This window comes from Polyodon spathula, chromosome 2 (assembly GCF_017654505.1).
Source record: "Polyodon spathula isolate WHYD16114869_AA chromosome 2, ASM1765450v1, whole genome shotgun sequence".
In the NCBI taxonomy this organism is placed as follows: domain Eukaryota; kingdom Metazoa; phylum Chordata; class Actinopteri; order Acipenseriformes; family Polyodontidae; genus Polyodon; species Polyodon spathula.
In genome coordinates, this window is record NC_054535.1 from 8,421,326 (window position 1) to 8,439,392 (window position 18,067).

At 37.3% G+C, this 18,067-nt stretch overlaps 1 protein-coding gene across 1 annotated transcript in view; it reads left to right on the forward strand.

Moving 5' to 3' along the window:
• The window catches only part of LOC121329781 (adhesion G protein-coupled receptor A3-like), a 51,019-nt gene that overhangs the window by 13,934 nt on the left and 19,018 nt on the right, over positions 1 to 18,067 (forward strand). Inside the window, exons 3-4 of the mRNA XM_041275568.1 lie at positions 3,325 to 3,396; positions 14,993 to 15,064. Coding sequence (XP_041131502.1) covers positions 3,325 to 3,396; positions 14,993 to 15,064 — 144 coding nt within the window. The remainder of the gene's footprint in view (positions 1 to 3,324; positions 3,397 to 14,992; positions 15,065 to 18,067) is intronic.

Here is an 18,067-nt window from a genome sequence, read left to right on the forward strand (position 1 = left end):
CCATCGTTTTAAAGTAATCCCCAGGAAGCTTATTATCTTGTTGCATTTTTTTTTTTTTTTTTTTTTGGTTTTTTTTTTTTTTTTAAATAAGTGAGCTCATAAAATATTCATCTTGCTTGCTGAGAACAGTTTTGGCAGATAACACCTCCAGCATCCTGCCACGTCGCTATGTATGAAGTGTTAACAACTTGGCAGGCAAGATTTTGGCCTTTTGTTGGCTTCGCTGGAGTGCATACAGTAGGTGTTCTGCTACAGCAAGTTTGCCTTTTATCTGATTACTTTGATATGGGTGTGGAAGTGCCAATTCAAGGAAATCAAACTAAATGGTGAATGTTTTTCAGTTGTCTCCTGTACCCTTGGGCATTTAGTTTGAAATAGCTCTGCATGTGAATTGCAGATTATTATCAGGGGGGGGGGGGGGGGGGGTGACCTTTTCTAACGTCTGTGACATTAGCTAATCTGTTGAGGGGATATTGAATTCCCTTTTTAAGTCTGAGAACAGGATAGAGTTTATTGCAGTTGTATTTTGCTTTAGAAAAGGAACCAGAGCAGCGTGTGGAAGCGAGGGGCATACACGCATTTTACCACATTTGCAAGGTAAATTAGTTGAAATACTTGTTTCCAGACATATCTGTAGGTTAAGCACATGCAAACAGAAATGTTGCAGGATTTGCCTGAGCTGTTGAACTATATATTTGGGACCATGTTTCTGGTTTTGCATGGTCATTTGTTATGGTTAATATTATTCTACTTGTGGTGACATACTTTTTCATAATAGTGGCACATAGGGCTGGATTCCATTCAGGTTGCATATAGACTAGTTTGTGGGTCAATTAGGTAATCTTTTTTAGTTGAAGGCTTCTGCCTTCATTTTTAAAATGGCCAGGTAGACAATTCACTGACATGTTGCATTCAGCTTTCCTCTTGCTGCGTTTGCACAAATGCAATTAAACTCAAGATACTCATTTCATATATTGCTATGAAATGTAATTTTTAGTTGGAGTCCCTCATCTCCCCTGAATGTACAAACAAGTTTTGAAGAAACAGCATATCGTGGATTTAAGAAACATGTTTGTTTATTTAAAATTTGCTGTTTTGTACAGTGTTATAAAATTACTGAGCCGCTTTATTAGTTGTTCCCAATTGTAACCCAAGTATGTTTTGAGTACTGTTTGTTTCACTTTCCTAACTTTTTTCTTTTATTTATTTATTTTTTCCTTTACTGTTCTGAAATAATATTTCAGAGGATCTGGCAAGTAGGGTGACATAACAGAATTTATTTGAGATGAACCGTTTAAAGCATGCAGCATCTGGAGAGTGTTTAGCAGATGGTGACGGACAAGCTTTGAGGAGCTGAAGCTCGGGTTTGGGTACTGAAATTTCTTTTTAAGGAGTCAGTTTTATGGTGCTACGTTTTGATGGTATGTATCCTCCAGCTGTGTCTTATAAGATTAAACATTTTTAATTTGAAAATTAATGGTTCCAGTCTTGTTGGTGTACAGTGTTTAAAAGTTACTGAAATGGGAGCATGGCGTTGCTTCCTGTCGCAGTTGACTTTGGAAAGATTTTTGTTCTGACACGTGAATGGTAACATAGTGGAAGGCTTCCTGTTTCCACTCTGCATAAAAAGCTGCATTGTCTGAATCTGGAGAAAGGCCTCCAGTTACTGCATTGAGTCATAGTTCCACTAGCAGGAACCAGTGACAGCAGTAAATAGTACACTTTAAATAATATTTCTACTTAATTGCCTCAATTTTTAAAAATAAGTAAATGCTTCTAAAACAGACATGTTGTATCAGGTTTTTTTGGGAATATGTTTGTTTGATTTTGATAAGGGTAATGATTGAGGATTACTCTACTTGCACTGTTTGCTTTGTGTAAGTGTGTGCCAAAGTTAGGGAGACAAATGGTTCGACCCTGAAGGTGTCGGGGAGGATCGTGTTCCCTTGTTTTGCAATGTGTTGTAAAGAAAAAATTAATGGGTACTTTTGTTCCAAAGAAGAAAAGTAAAAAGCATCTATTTGAATTATTTTGATGTCTGTTCCCATTCGGTTGACTTTTGTGGTGTGGTGGACAGAAGTTGATGTTCTTTCAAGCAAACTTTAACATTTTAAATAGTTTGAAATTACTACAGTACATCAGCAGACTACAGCACTAGAAAAATACAACTTGGTTACAGAAAACCTGAATTATCGGGGGTACAGTTACCGAAAACTACAGTTAAACTTACTACAGTTTGCAGTCATTCAAAGAAAAAGCTGACCTAAAGTATTTAGGTTCTACTGGAACAAGTTGGGTATTTACAGTCTGAGATAATTTACTACATTTTACTTCCACTCAAGTCAGACTGTAGGCCTGTAATGTGTTGGGCAGAAAAAATACCTACCATAATTAAAATTAACTTAATCCCTGCCAGTTTTTGAAAACCAGTAACAGGAATACATGAAATGTCAGATAAAGAAACTGATTAGAGACTTTAGAAGGCTTTGTTCATGAAAGTATGAAAACAGTGCAAGATTGGTCATATCCAGTAAGCTAGGCCATCATACAAGTACCTCAGTCAATGGCGGTAGTGTATGATCTCATGGTCTAAATAGGGGTGACGCTGGAATTTAGTTCTTTGTCAAGTACTTTATCATGTTTAGGCTAGTTTCACAGAGGCATTTGCACTGAAGTGTTTTAAACCCTGTTACAATCTTGTTTTGGATGTTTGACCAAAATTGTGTCAAAGAAAAATGTGTAGCATCTCTCTGTACATAATCCAAAACATTGATTCTAATTCTGAGATGGTACGGCATGTACTGCATTTCTTTATCGAGCAATGAAATGTTTAACTGCTGTAGCAAAATGTGTTGAATCTTTGCATGGATAGATAAATTAACAGCAGGTTTTAATGTGCGTTTTGAATACACTATACAGTATTGTATATTTAAAAAGGAGCAATCTCCGTAGGTACTTTGCAGTTTCGAAGTGTCAATGTTGAATAACTTTCAGAAATGTTATCCCAAAACATAAAGGGGGAGGGATGGGGGACTGCCACAGGGGGAAAAAAAAAAACATGTTGGTATTCTGCAAACAATTGAATTTATTACTATACTGCTTCAAAAGACTGCCACTTCTGAAAACTGAACAACAGCAACTGAGTAACGTTATATTATACAATATGCAACGTGACAAACACTCCTTCCAATGAACAAAGTAGGGAACTGCAGAGAAAATACTTAGTTGTGGGTTACAGTTCAGCTGCCTTTAATTACAAGTATCATGTACTGTCCTTTTGAAACCAAGTTAAAATTGTTTTACAGATGTGTTTTTGTTTTACAGGATTCTGAGCAGCAATAAAATACAAGAACTGAAGAACAGCTCCTTTATTGGCCTCTCTGTCCTTGAAAGATTGTAAGTACTTTTGAATGCTTTTTATAGTTCTACATTCCAGAAGGGCTGTACTATACTGTCATGAGGAAACACTTGATTGCCCTGTATTGCCGTACTGTAATTTGTAATACTGTTGAGAAATCATAATTACTATAAAGGTGTTTTTTTATGGCAATTTATGAATCTCCATGAAACTGTCTTTGGTCATGGATTTGTATTTTCTGATTTAATTTATTGTTTTATGAGACACAACTGACTGAGTAAAATGGGTTTGCCTTGATCAAAGTTTGATTCTTGTTTCCAGAGTTAACATACCTACGTTGGTCAGGGTTTTCAGTGTGTTTTTTGGCCTGGAAATGAGGTAACCCGAGTAGTATGGGGGGGTGGAAGATTGAATGAAGTTGTTCATGCTTGAAAAGTGAAATGTTTCTCTGCAAAGTTTGACATATTGGACATTTTTCCTTTAAGTGTTAGGGGGTGAGTTGGGGTGCTTTTAGCTGCCCTGCAAGAGGACTTTTGGTTGTTTTTGGGTTTTTTTCCCCCCAAATAACCTAGCCAGTGGTCAAATAGTAATTTGTAGAAATGTAGCAAAACAGATCATTGATTTTTTAGTGCATTTTTATGATTTGTTTTTTGTTGGCCCACTGGGCATGGATATCCCTGTCAGTGCAGTGATGTGACACTACACACATCCATCAGTATATCCCATGTAGTATCTTTTCTAATTTAAGAGAACTGCTTTAGCAGAAGTTCATAACGGTATGGTAATATTATGGGTATATGTCATCTAAACGTACTTGTCACACTTGCATGTTTACATGTATCTAGAGATTCACCTATGTACTAATGATGAAACTTGCCTATTAGCATCATAATTTGAGACTGTAAGGATGTGGTGTGTAAAGTCTGTCTGACAGACAGACACACAAAGGTGTGGATGATGTTGCTACAGTAGGGATGGAATTGTCACTGTATTGGTTGGTAGAGGTATGAGTTAAACATATTTCGACTATAGCCATTAAACCCACTGCCTTGTTGGGAGATTATTTTTGTAGACGTGTTTTCTCTGTAACAATCTACCAGTGTGATGCTGTGTTCTGATTAGTTTTGAGGATACCAGAGCCAGATTTAAACTCCTGTCCATGAGATTAGCTCTATCTCCACTAAGTATTTTGTCTACATTTTATTTTTCTGTACTTGTTCAATTTCTTTGCCTTTTTTGTGTGCAACTTGTTTGTAATTTTACCATTTCTTTGTTTGGGGTCTGTGATGTCAGATGTGATCTGAGCACAGCTTCTGTTAACACGTCGCTGTTAATTTCTGTGATGTAGCCCTTTTGATCAATTCTACAAATCTACTAACTAAAACTGGCTCAGTGGCTTTGAAGAGAAGGGGAGTGCGTGGCAGATATATTTGATTAATGAAACCACAGCGAGTCGGGACAATTCAACAGGATTCTATTACGCAACAAACATTTGAATAGTTAATTGGTATTACACATTTCAAACACAACTTACAAAAGGGCTTGCGATTTTCAGTTCAGCATTTCGTATTGTTTGCTAAGAGTAGGGTAACGCAATTATACATAGGGCTTCTGATTTTCAGTTTTAATCGATAGCGTTACCTTGGAAAGCTAAAAACCCGATTGTTTAAAAAATACATACGTGCTATGTGTGTCCGATAAACACAGGAAAAACACTAAATGGTTATTCAATTCATGTTAACTAGACCCCATGAAATAAACAAATAAATACAAACAACCTACAAAATTAGTGTGTGTGGTGTATATATATATATATATATATATATATATATAAAATATATATATATATATATATATATATATATTTATGTGTGCCACACACACACGTCTATCTCTCTATTTTATTTTTTCAGAATTACAGGTTGTGACAAAGCTTTTCTTCTTTCCTAACATGTCTTTGGATAAATCTCGTTCGACAACAAAGAATGGGCTTAAGCAAGATGATGTCTGCGTGTTTGTTTGCTCTGTGGTGTGCCTTTTCCATCGCATCACAAATTAAATATTTTAGTTTTAACATACACCACATTCAGGTCTGTACACAGTTCCATGCCTTCCCACAGGCAGCCATTGTCTTTGGAACTTGCCCTTTTTATACCTACCGGGTTGGTTTGTTAAAACAGGTATATTTACTGATTGCCAGTCAATTGTTGTTCTTGGATAGCTGTGGCATTCTGGGAGATGTAGTTTTCTAATTCCTCATTTGACTACTTTTTTGTTTTCAGTATCAAAAGCAATTTCATCATCACTTTGTAAAACTCCATCAATTACATGGATGTTGGATTTAAACTTGGCGATTGCATTTTGTTCCTGGCTTTAACCACTGTTCAAACAAGCTTCCAGCACACTTCCGTACTTCTCAAAAACATAAGAACATAAGAAAGTTTACAAACGAGAGGAGGCCATTCGGCCCATCTTGCTCGTTTTGGTTGTTAGTAGCTTATTGATCCCAAAATCTCATCAAGCAGCTTCTTGAAGGATCCCAGGGTGTCAGCTTCAACAACATTACTGGGGAGTTGATTCCAGACCAAAACCAATCACTAGCTATGATATTTAGGTCAGCGTCTATTTTGTTTGGCAAAACTATCTAACTTTCTCCTCCTGTTCCTGGTTTACATTCTTTTGTTTTTTTGCATTTTTGTTTTTCTAATGCCACTTTCATTTTCTACATCTAAAACATACTGCTTGCTGCTATCTTCACTTACTTGTGCAGTGTAAAGTGGGGTTTCAAACCCAAATCCAATTATCAAATTAATAATCAGTTGAATCTCTGTATGGAACAAGTATCAATTGGGAAGAAATGCTTTAACACAGGAACCGCCATGTGGGTCAATTTGACCCATTTTGGATTTAAAATGTTAATTACTTATCCATCGTAAATAGTATGTCTGTGTCCATTTTTGACTTTTCCTAAATATATTAATTAAATATAATGACGGCGTTTGATAGCCAGAATCTCAAATATTATAGTTATAAACAGTTCTACCTAGAACCGCCATGTGGGTCAATTTGACTTGTGCATTTCAGAGGTCACGTTAACGCAAAATTGTGTCCTAACATTTGACATTTTGCTTTTTCTGCACTGCTAAATACAGTGGTGACGATCTGCAGTACCATGACAGTAGAGCAAAATGTTGAGCGATCTTCCGACCAGAAGGCTGGTGGGAATGACTTGAGTGGTTTCCAAATGACTGGATTAAAAATGTACCCATGTCTAAGGAGTCATATGTGTCTCTTGTCATTTACTGAGACATTTCCTGGAGATCCAAAACACAGAGATGAGACGTTCGGTATCGGTGGAAAAACGAGTTGCGGTCGCACTGTAGCATTTGTGGATACAAATTGTCCCATATTGTTTTTTTAGCTTACAACTGTACTTTGAGTAAATAATAATAATAAAAAAGTATTATCCACTATTTACTACTGTAATGAATTTACTATTCATCAATATTACAAAATCAACGTAGCTCATCAGGCACCTATATATTTTTTTAGCCATGTTTATCACATGGAAATGTCTGAAACAATCAGGCATTCTAGTGAAATACTGCATGAACAGTAGAGTCTGAATAAACCAAGTTCAGCATTAAAAAACAAATGGCATAGCAGAAAAGCACTGGGACAAGACGACCTCCCCAGCAGTTTAGAAATGTCATTCATAAGCAATGTGACTGGCAGATTTAAATCTTTTAAAACTCTTACTCCATGAATGTAAAATTAATTTATTGAATTTGTAGGCGGGAGTCCAACTCCATGACATGCCTTCCCTGTACGTACATTAGATTCTAAAGTGCTTCTCAATTGAGTTACTTTAATACTACCCTATCCCCCAAATAAAAAATAATAAACTAAGACGTGAAAGACAGTTGTGTTCACTATCTCTTGTCAAACACACTGACCTAATGAAAATGGCTGTGGTCTTCAGGCATAATTGTACTTCTGGAATTTGTAAGAGGTTTTTAATATATAGCTGACAGAACAGTCTCCAGTATTGTGTGATTCAGCACCACTGTTGTGTAAAATTGATGCCTAATTGCTTCTAAACGTGTTCCTATAACATGCCCTCAATCCAACAACGTGTCCCTTGGTGCTGGTTTATCAGAAGTGCAAGTACGGTATGACAAGCACTTTACAAAAGAGCCTGGAGGCTTTTTCTTTTAAACTGGAGATGTTCTTTATTTCGGCTTGTATAGGCTAGAAAATGTTAGTCTGTCTTTGTCAGTGTCTTAAGTATTGTTACTGTTGCATGTCGTTACAAAGAGAATAATTGGTTTGGGTTAGGTATTCTTATGAGCGGGCGCTGTGGCTAAAGGCAGCTGCTGTATCCAGATATGCTACCAATCGGCTTTTTAATTCTTGAGATAAGGGACAGCAAGCGAATGTGAAACCATTATATATATATATATATATAATTAGTGCCTCTAGAAAGTCTACACCCCCCTGAACTTTTTTTCACATTTTGTGTCAGTGCCTCAGTTTCATGCATTTTACTGAGGATTTTGTTTCCACTTACCTACACACCATACTCCACACTGTTAAGGGGGGGAAAAAAGTTTATATTGAGAAAAAAATGCCATAAAAGCCTGTAGCTCTTGCAAAGTTGCCTTTTGACCTTTTGGTAGCCTCTCTGATCAATCTCCTTGCTCGGTCATCCAGTTTGGAGGGACGGCCTGATCTAGGCAGGGTTTTGGTGGTGTCATACATCTTCCACTTCTTAATAATCATCTTGACCGTGCTCCAAGGGATATTCAAGGCCTTTCTATTTTTTTTTAATACCCATCCCCTGATCTGTGCCTTTCAGCAACTGTGTCCCAGAGTTCTATTGAAAGCTCCTTGGTGCTCATGGTTGAGTCTTTGCTTTGAAATGCACTACCCAGCAAAGGGAGCCTACAGGAACTGCCGAATTTATCCTGAAATCACATGAATCACTACAGTTTAACACAGGTGGTGGCCACTTAACTTGGTGTGTGATTTTGAAGGCGATTGGTTACATCTGAGCTAATTTAGGATTGCTATTGCAAGGGGGGTGGACACTTATCCAACCAAGCTATTTCAGTTTTTATTTATAATTTTCTACAATGTCTAGAATATTTTTTTCACTTGGAAGTTGTGGGGTAGGATGTGTAGATAAATTAAAAAAGAAAACAACTTTACTGCAGGCTATAAGGCAACAAAACCTGTAACAGCTAATCAGGAGTGTGTATTGGTTAAGGGGCGGGACAAAGCTGGTGTGGCAGTTAAATGCAAGAGTGTGGCGTAGATGTCGTTCTGCACCAAAAATTACCTCAGAATTATTAGTTTATCTGTTAACTACTATATATCCTACTCGGTTATTTTTTTCTCACTGTAACTTGATGTTTGTAATTTTTCTGCAAAAGAAACTGAAACGGGCTTCTCATAGATAGTAAGCACATTGTTTTTATTTTTATGGGAATTACAATTTAAATAAAAACAAAACATCAAAACCATCTATATGAACTTCAGAAGGACTGCTGTTCTGTATGTAGTTTCTTGCATTTTCTTTCAGAACTGTACTACCATAAAATAAAATGTGCTTATTGTGTGTGTGTGTGCTTTAGTTTGTAATGTACGTGCTAGATTGAGGCTCCCGTCTCTTCGGGGGCGTTACGTGTACATAATCAGTTTTGCGCGTTTTATTTGTTTACTGTTTTTTTTTGTTTTGTTTTTCTTTAGTAGGGGGAGAAATAGCTTAATGTTTCTTTATTTCTAGCGGCGTTTATTTTAAAGCTGAACTATGACTGCAGCATCTTTAATACGAGGGCGGCGCCAAACTGAAGTTTTGTTTTGCAGCGTACATTAAAAACTCGTGCAGAAGGTGGCCATCTCCCGAATTAAGTGATTAATTTGTTGCTAATCGGGAGATGGTCACCTGGTGGCCATCGGCCGAATTAAGTGATTAATTTGTTGCTAATCGGGAGATGGTCACCTGCATAATTACCGGCAGTACTCTGCACTCTGGGTGGGTGTTCGGGAGGCGGAACGAGAGTGGAGAGAGAAGAGAGAATTTATAAAGAACTAAGGATCAGTGAAGACGATCGCTCAGCCCGACCATGGCGTTTAGTGTTTGTGATTTATTTATTTTTATGCTCTGTGAGCAGTGTTTATTTTTGGTTTTAAATATTTTATTTATTTTTGTTATTTTGTAAACTGCGCACACCGTGTCTTTTTGAAACTTCAGTTACCTTGCCTGTGTGTTCAGTTCCTCCTTCTGGTCTGACGTCACCACTCATTTCCTGCCGTGTGTGTGTGTGTATGTTTTGTATACATACATAACCACAAAAGGTTAGAAACAAAACATCAACAATACATATTTTAACAGTACAAGTTCAAATTAATATATAGGGAGACCATAGATGCATATTTAAGAAATATATAGTTTTACATAATTTTTTTATTCACTATATGCAATACATTCAATACAGTTTTCACTGTACAACCCCAAAACATGTTGTAGAGATCTCTATTATAATTCATACTTCATTCAGTACAAATAAATTGGTGAATAAAATTACTAGTTTATGTAACAGACACATTTGAGTTATTTAGTCTTAAATTCCACACTGAGATTGGGAGCTTGTCAGTATCCTAATATTCATTCATAAGTTTGAATTATTTTCTGCAGTTACCCAAAAAAAATTACAACATGGAAACAGTGATTCCAATGCTTGCTAAACTTTTTTTTGGTTATAAAATATAATAGATTGAGTGTAAATTACAGATTGGAAAGGTTCTAACAAAGTGTGGCCATAAAGAATAAGAATAGTGTACCTAAAAAGGTATGCAAATATGTGTGTGTAAGCCACACAGATATAATGAAACAATAAAAGAGAACCCTAGAGTTTTGTTTGTCTTCTTTTGGTAGATTTGTAGAACAAATATGATTACATTTCTACTCGTGTTTTTTTCTTTTTCCCTCCTACCTTGTCTCTTCCTTTCTCACTAGCTAAACTGTCCTGAGGATCACAACTTTCAGGCTCACTATCTTGGTCGGCAAATAGAAGACCAGCATCCTGCAATGCAGTGAATTTTTTTGCCATTATAAAAATTAACAAGAGGAGTAATTCAAGACAAACAGACAGCACAGCCAGGGCGATCATATTTTCATCAGCGAAAATACTTTTCAAAAACTTTTTCTGAACTGTTTTTTCTGTTCTGTGGTAGCTTTTTTATTTGTAAAGTAATCGCGGAGAGAAAGGCTGTGCAGCCTAAGACCTCTTTTGAGGGGGTTTGTTTCTAACCTGTGAAGTTTCCCGAAGCACTCAATCTGACAAGCTGCCTGCTATGTATGCCCTTCACACAGAGGCAATGAAAACATACTGAATTATTTTCTTGATCGGTTATCCAGCAAAATATTTTCTACGCATATTTAAGTAATATTTGACTTTATTGTAAATCAATCAGAAAAAAAAAACATGTAAAACATTACATCAACTAGTTTAGCAGTAAGCTTTTTTTTTTTTTTTTTTTAGCAGTAAGCATTTACAAGTACATCTAAAAAGAATGACATACGATAATATTCATACTATCTCTTATTAACAGATGCTGTTTATAAAAATCCTTTTAGATTGAATTAAGTAAATCTCAGAAACTAACCTTAATTCTCAAACGGGAGAGAGATGCTGGTGGACTGTACGGAAAACTAATCCTATCACTTCACAGCACAAGCACTGCCTCCTTCTCTGTTTTGTTTGGTTGTCAGCAACATCACTTTCATATGCGATTTGCTAAAAAAATAAATAAATTTTAATTGAATGACAGCATATATTAAATGGACCAATCGAAAGCAGAAGTTGTGGTGCTTATTGTGACAACATTTTTTTCAAGTTTCTTGTTTTAGCCAACAACTTCTGTTTGATGGTATAGCGGTCTGTCGCAAATTCACACCACTGGCACAGAACCGCTGGCATTCAAAGTGTACAAAAGCATACCCATCACTGTGGCATATAAGTGTGAAATTTACCCGCGTTGGGCAGGTGTTAATTTCGATCCCTGAAAATTTGTGATGATTTTCAAACTACCCTACATGTATCTTGAAAGTATTCAAAGTGACAGCAACAAGCCCTAACACATGGGGTTATTGGCACAGATTTTTGTCCATTTTCATAATGGGCCTAAAGTAAAGGTGAGGAGTGATTTTTAAGCCTCAGTATTTTAAGCCCTGGTAATGCTTGATGGAGGAGCACACTGATCAATTTTAATTATACTGGTGAGAAACATCCATGGGCTGGTTTGAGTTGTTGCAGGTCCGCTTCAGTGCTGGTTTATGTAGTACACTACTAATGTATTTTACTAATCTGTTATGCCTGTGCTTTTATATGCAAATGTGCTTAGCTTATTTTTTTTTATCTTCATACATTGTAGGCGCCTTAATTATAGTTCCCGTGTTATGGGAGCTCATTTGAAAAATCTAAATGCACCTTTCATTTTGACCCGTTACCCAATTTTGCTGACGGTAGTCGTGCAATTTTTTTGGTTTCTAGTTGATACAGTAGGATATACAGGTCGGCTTGATTGTGCTGTACACAATTGTATTTTGATTCTCAAGGTCAAGCTGTATTTTGTGGTAGTTACTTTACAAGTCTGCCACAACTGCAGACGCAGGGTTTGTACAGCAGGGGTTCTCAAAATGTGGTCCGCTATGTATTTATTTCTATTAATGGCGAAAAGCAGACACCAGCGGCTGCTTTAACTAGAAAAATATTGTAGCAAAGCAGTATTAGCGGACTGTCAATCAAAACATAAATTCACAAATTAGAGGTAACAAGATTGCCTAGCTGTAGGCGGGATGTAGAGCGAGAGCTCTGACAATAGGGCAGTGTTAAGGTCATGTGATCACTCTGCTGTCTCTTATTGCAAAAAGTTACAATGTCGAATCCGCTACCAAAGAATAGATTTTGCAAAGTATAAATAACAAAAAAGGCAGCTACAGGAGTTTAAAGGCATTTGTACCGTTTTTGAGGTGCTGCAATGGTTTTTTTTTTTTTTTTTGTAGAAATGTTTTCATCCTAACTTTTGTACCTGATAACGTTCATTTAAAAATTCAATTGCTGCCTATGAAGAATACGTTTTTGTGACTAATTAGCTGTTAACCTTTTAAAATATTGTATTTTTTATATGTTTCAATATTAACTAAATCAAGTTATTAAACAGACTAATAAATTGATTTATTCAAATGTTTGGATATACTGCTATTTTATTGTTTTCTGGCTTGTTCACAGTTGTCTTAAAATAACACTAGAATGTATAATAATAATAATAATAATAATTATTCTTCCTGGAGTGCCTGTCAGGACTATATAGGGTAGTACAGTAAAGGCAGAAACAAGGTGTTGGTGCAACAGCAACGGATGAGGGGGGCCTGACTTGGAGAAGTGGACTGGATAGAAGAGAAATCCCACCCACCAAAGAGCCATCCTCAGTAGAGGAAATAGCTTGGTCTTGAAGGCTGCGGACCCGGGGATCTGAAAAACATAACAAAACTCTGACGCAGCACCTGACCAGTGCGGTGCTGCCCTCAAAATGAGGTGAGGCTGCGGTCTCCGAAGCCGGGAGTGGAGGGGCGTCCTGCAGGGAACCTGTAAAGAACGAGAATAGATGGGTTAGTTGGGACTCGAGCACTGAGAGTTTAAAGCGGGCCACATCCCGAAATGTTAAATATAGGATAGAGCCTCACTGTGAAAGGATAGTGTATCTTGGGGTCCCCTATGACACGTGTGGTGAGAACCTCCCTTTATTAAAGTTGAGGAAGCGCAGCTAAGATCACAGAAGTGAGGCCTACTTACTCCCCAAAGAATGGACCCCTGGCACCCTGCAGAATCTCACCGTGCGACATACAACGGAGCATGTGCCAATGCATAACATAAATTCAAGGATGAAATGACATGAGAGACAGACAGGGGCTAGAAGGTTCCGTGTTTACCTGCCGCCAAGTGGAGAGGAAAACAACCCCTTTTAAATAGGGGGGAAAACCTCTGGTAGACCTAGCGGTCAGCTAGCCCCTACTTTAGGCATGCTAACTATTTTCTGATGGGCGGTGGCAATGTCGGTGGGAGATGGGCGACTGTATGTGTCTACTTCTGGTGAAGTCCAGCGCCCAGTACTCTTGATTAGGTGGTAATTGATGTTAGCGCCGGCTGATATAGTTTGTAATGAGCTGGATAGGTCTTTAAAACGTTGGACGTAACTGATGGAGGTCCAGGACAGCATCTTTTGATGGAACAGTAAATTGAGCTGGCTCTGTGGGAGGGGCACCCGATTGCAGGCGAGGAGTAAAGATAGATTCAGTGGACAAAGCTTTGTGGATGATTTTAAATAGAGCCAAGGCAATCGCTGATGACAGGGATGTCAATGTCTTGTTGACGGAGCTTTTGAAAGTGTTAATGGAGGGCCAGTCTTTCTAATGAAGACGCGGACAAAGTTGAGTAATGGAGCTGCGCTTTGAACGGCGCTGTTGCTGGGCTGGAGACTGGATGGTATCACGAAAGACTAACGTTGGAGCTCCTGCAGCAAAATGGAGAAGCTGAATGATGAGAAGAATTCCGACGAAAGGCTAACTATTTAAGAATAAAATGTTTTTTGACATTCAAATTTCACTGCAGATTAATTTATTTTCAGAAGTTTTCTTTTGGTTAAGTGGCGCAGCTATGCTCTGGATTATTTATTTATTTTTTTGGGCGTGGGGGGGGGGGGTGAGGAGATGTTGCAAGCCAACTGAATGTGATTGTGATTTTGCAAGTTGTATTTGGTTGTACAGAGTAGTGGCAAAGTTATGCAAGGCTCTCGTTTCATCTGTATTGTGTGCATTCATCTTTTTTTGTGCATGACAGTTCAGTGTGAGAGGTAACGGCTGGATGTTTTAGTTGCACAGTGTTTTAAAAGTTATGTTTTTGTGCACGTTGTACTGGGTTTACTCGTGATTCCTGTTCAGGTATTTATGAATGGGGAATAAGAGACACGCACTTGTTTCTTGTTTGACCAAGAAAAATGAACTGCATTTCTAAAATGTTCAATTTTATTTACTAAAATTAGTGTTTCAAAAAATTGTTTTCACTCCGTGCATGTTGTATGTGATTTCCATCTTTCACAATATTCATTCAAACGAATAAAGGACAGTTTAGGTTTATTTATAATGTTACAGGTTTAAACATATTAAATGTTTTTTCAGTTTGACATTTTCCGTAAGGAGTGCTAATAGTGGGCCACAGTGTGTAATGCAGCTGAACGGGTTTCAGGTAAAGTTTGGGAACCCCTGATGTAAAGTGTTGGTGGCCATGACAGTGACGTCTAACCTAACAAATTTCTACACCAATGTCATTTTCCGTAATATGTGGTTCATAGCTATATTCAAATGTGTTTATCTCCAGCACAGTTTAACCTCTGGCAGTATCTACGATATACACCACATACTTTGAGATTGGTACACAACTGTTTGCTATGATTCTTCGTCAAGCTCCATTACCATGTGCAGATCAGTAAAAAAAAATCATATCAATTGTTGTTGGAAACCATAGAGACTTGAGTCTTTTACAGTGTTTACATTTTTTTTTTTTTTTACAGAGACCTCAAAAACAACATTATAAGCAATATTGAGCCCGGGGCTTTTCTGGGGCTGTCTGCACTAAAGAGGCTGTAAGTATTGAATGTTTTCCTTACTTTTTCTAGTTTGCAACTTGCCTAACCATGTCTGATGTGAAAGCAAAGCAATCATGTAGATTAATATTAAAGTAGTATTTCCCTGCAGTGGAACGCATGCCACAAAATGGTTTAAAATGCTTTCATTTTTCACCCCTCCTAGAATTCATGTGGGTCAAGGTGATCTACTTCTTTTTTCATGATAACTTTTATTTGGCTAAGATTTCAGATTTCTAACAGTGCTTTAGATTTGGTGCTCACTGGTAGTCACTGACTGCAGGACCTCCATCTAAAGCTATTGAATACAAGGCAACTATCAGGCAGTCTTATGAACCGGCAATATCTGAATATTCTTAAATTACTATTTTTTGACCACTTCTGTGCCCCACAACTAGTCGCTTTAAAGTTTCCAGAAAACATTGCCTGGTGTTGCAAGGGTATACTTTGATTTTTAAGGCTATGAGACACATGCAGGTCTGTCTTAAATTGAAGACTGGAAGGTTCCTGCATTAAACTAGTAAACAAATACAAATGTTTGAGTGTGGTTAGATAAGAATTTGAATTTTACAACACATCACGCTACAATTGAAATTAGATTGTTTGGACAAAAATCCTGTTTTCAGAACAAACTACAAAACAATTGCTCTTTGCCGCTGCACGGATGGATTCTCTGTACTGTTTGGCATTGGGAGTTATAACCAACCCGTTTTGTCTGGATTGCCTGGTCTGGCGGCGCTTGTCTTTGCAAAGATTAAAACACTGGTACATAAGTTTTTATAAGGCTATCCTTGGCAAAAAATGCTTAACAAAGCTTCAAAAGTTGCTTTGTTTCAGGCCTTTACAAAGCTGGATAGCTGGAACTTGGCATCAGTACGTTTTATGTCATCTTGTAGTGAAAGCGTGTTATTCATGTTCTGGCTTATTAAAAATATTAACCTAACAGGTTCAAGCAAACAATACAGTTTGTTAAAAGCTTGTCCTTTACTTTCATTAAATGCCCTTTTGTAAACATGTAGCTGCTTTGTCAAAAGATTCAGGTCAGTCAGGTAGTTGTATCACAATTGAAAGAGAAGTTCTGTCTTTAAACAGTAATATTCTTGTGGTTTGAACAGTTTGCTAGGTGGCATCTGTAAACATGTGGACGTGCACTTGCCGATTATCTTCTCATAGATAGGATGGTTTTGGAAGTTAAAAAATAAAAAGTAAGCAACCATAACTTAATACATTATTTATTTAGCAAAATGGCCTTAATCAATAATCATCTCCCACGAGAAAATAGATTCTGCTGAGTTGGTGAGAGCAGGGGAGGTACATTAACATTTTATAACCAGTGGTCCAATAGAAACCAGCAGGTTACCATCAGTTAGCAACTTTTTAGTACATCAATATCCCAAAACAAACAGACTGACCATTAACTTCCAGTAAACGGTAGAAACCGATCAGAAAGTGTACTCCTTGTGTTTTAAGACTCCCATTTCACTGTCTCTATGAAGGTACATCTGTTTATTTAAATCTTATTGCATAAGAATGTTCTGCAAATACCCAGTGCTTTCTGGCAAAGTTGGGTTTGTGATCTTATGCATTAGGGTCAGCTGTAAAAATAAATGTATAGTTTACTTTTGAGGCTGGATCTAGGAGTGTAACGATACTGTTGCTATCTTGGAAATAAACACGCACATTTTTGAATTGGGACTTGTGTGGAACAGATGAGCAGAGCGTTCTGAATGCTACTGGGTTAAAGTAGAACACTTACGGTTGATAACTTTCCTTTATTTTTATTTATTTATTTTTTTTAAAATATTCTAGCTTCTAGCCTGGAAAAAAATAATCCAATTAGAAGCTCTGATTGTTATAGCAACTTTTAGTCTCCGTGGCTCTGGAAGGGACAATTGCATGGTTTACAATTGGACGAGTTCCCAAAGAGCAGCACCCATCTCCAGTAGCGCAGTAGAGCTCACCTGTCTTCCTTATATCGAATTGTTCTGCCATCACAAAATGCATATTTAAAAATCAAGAAGCAGGCATAACTAAACGTATTCTTAGAACATATTTCACAGCATTTAAAGAAACATACAATTGCAATTCAAACAATGTTCCCAATGTTGAGAAATGAGAACTGCATTATTGGCTGAATGATAATGTACCTATGATTTCACAGGCCACTTAGAGCTACATCAGAATGCTTGAATTCATATGGCTGGCTTTTTGTTATGTACAGCTCCAGATGTGGCATGCACTTCAGATTGTTACAATAACCTCTCTCATAAAGCAGAGTCTGGAATGTATTACTTCATAGACCAGATACCAGCTGATACCTGCTGTGAAAAACAAGTTTAGTGCAGTGTTGGTGAAAGAGCAGAGATAGGCACTCTTTGACAACTGTCATTATTAGAAATTACAATTTAAAAACATCTTTAAACACATGGTATGTGCAGACCGGTCAGTGTGTGTTAGGATCCCAAGCCGAAATATGACCCCATCCGCTTGGGGTTAAATTTATTATTTTAGATAGCTGAAATCATCATGTTGTGTTCAGCTTGGGTTTGTCTTGCGAATGTTCCCCTCGAGGTGCAGAAGATTCACTTTACCCACAGCGTTTAACACTTCATGTAAAAGTGAGACTGAATTATTCTTCTGGGAAGTACATATAGTTTTACCCGTAATGTCAGTTGATTTGTTGGTTGGTTTTAGTTTTCCTTCATTTACTTGATTTTATTAGCCTTGAAAGAGATCTGAAATTGCCACTGTATTCACAGTGTGATTTTCAATGTACAGTGAATGTAGCTCAGCTTTGTGTTGTGCAGGTGTTCAGCAATGCCCTAGAGCTAAGGAAGTCAGCCACTCAGAATGTTTAACTAGATTTCTTCAAGGCCTAGCAAATCCAAAATGATTGCCACAAGAACAGGTGACTCGTACAGTAAATTCCTCCATTGTTAAGACAAAATACAAAGTGCCCACAACTGCACATATTTCGCATATAAAAAACAGTGTTTTCTAAAC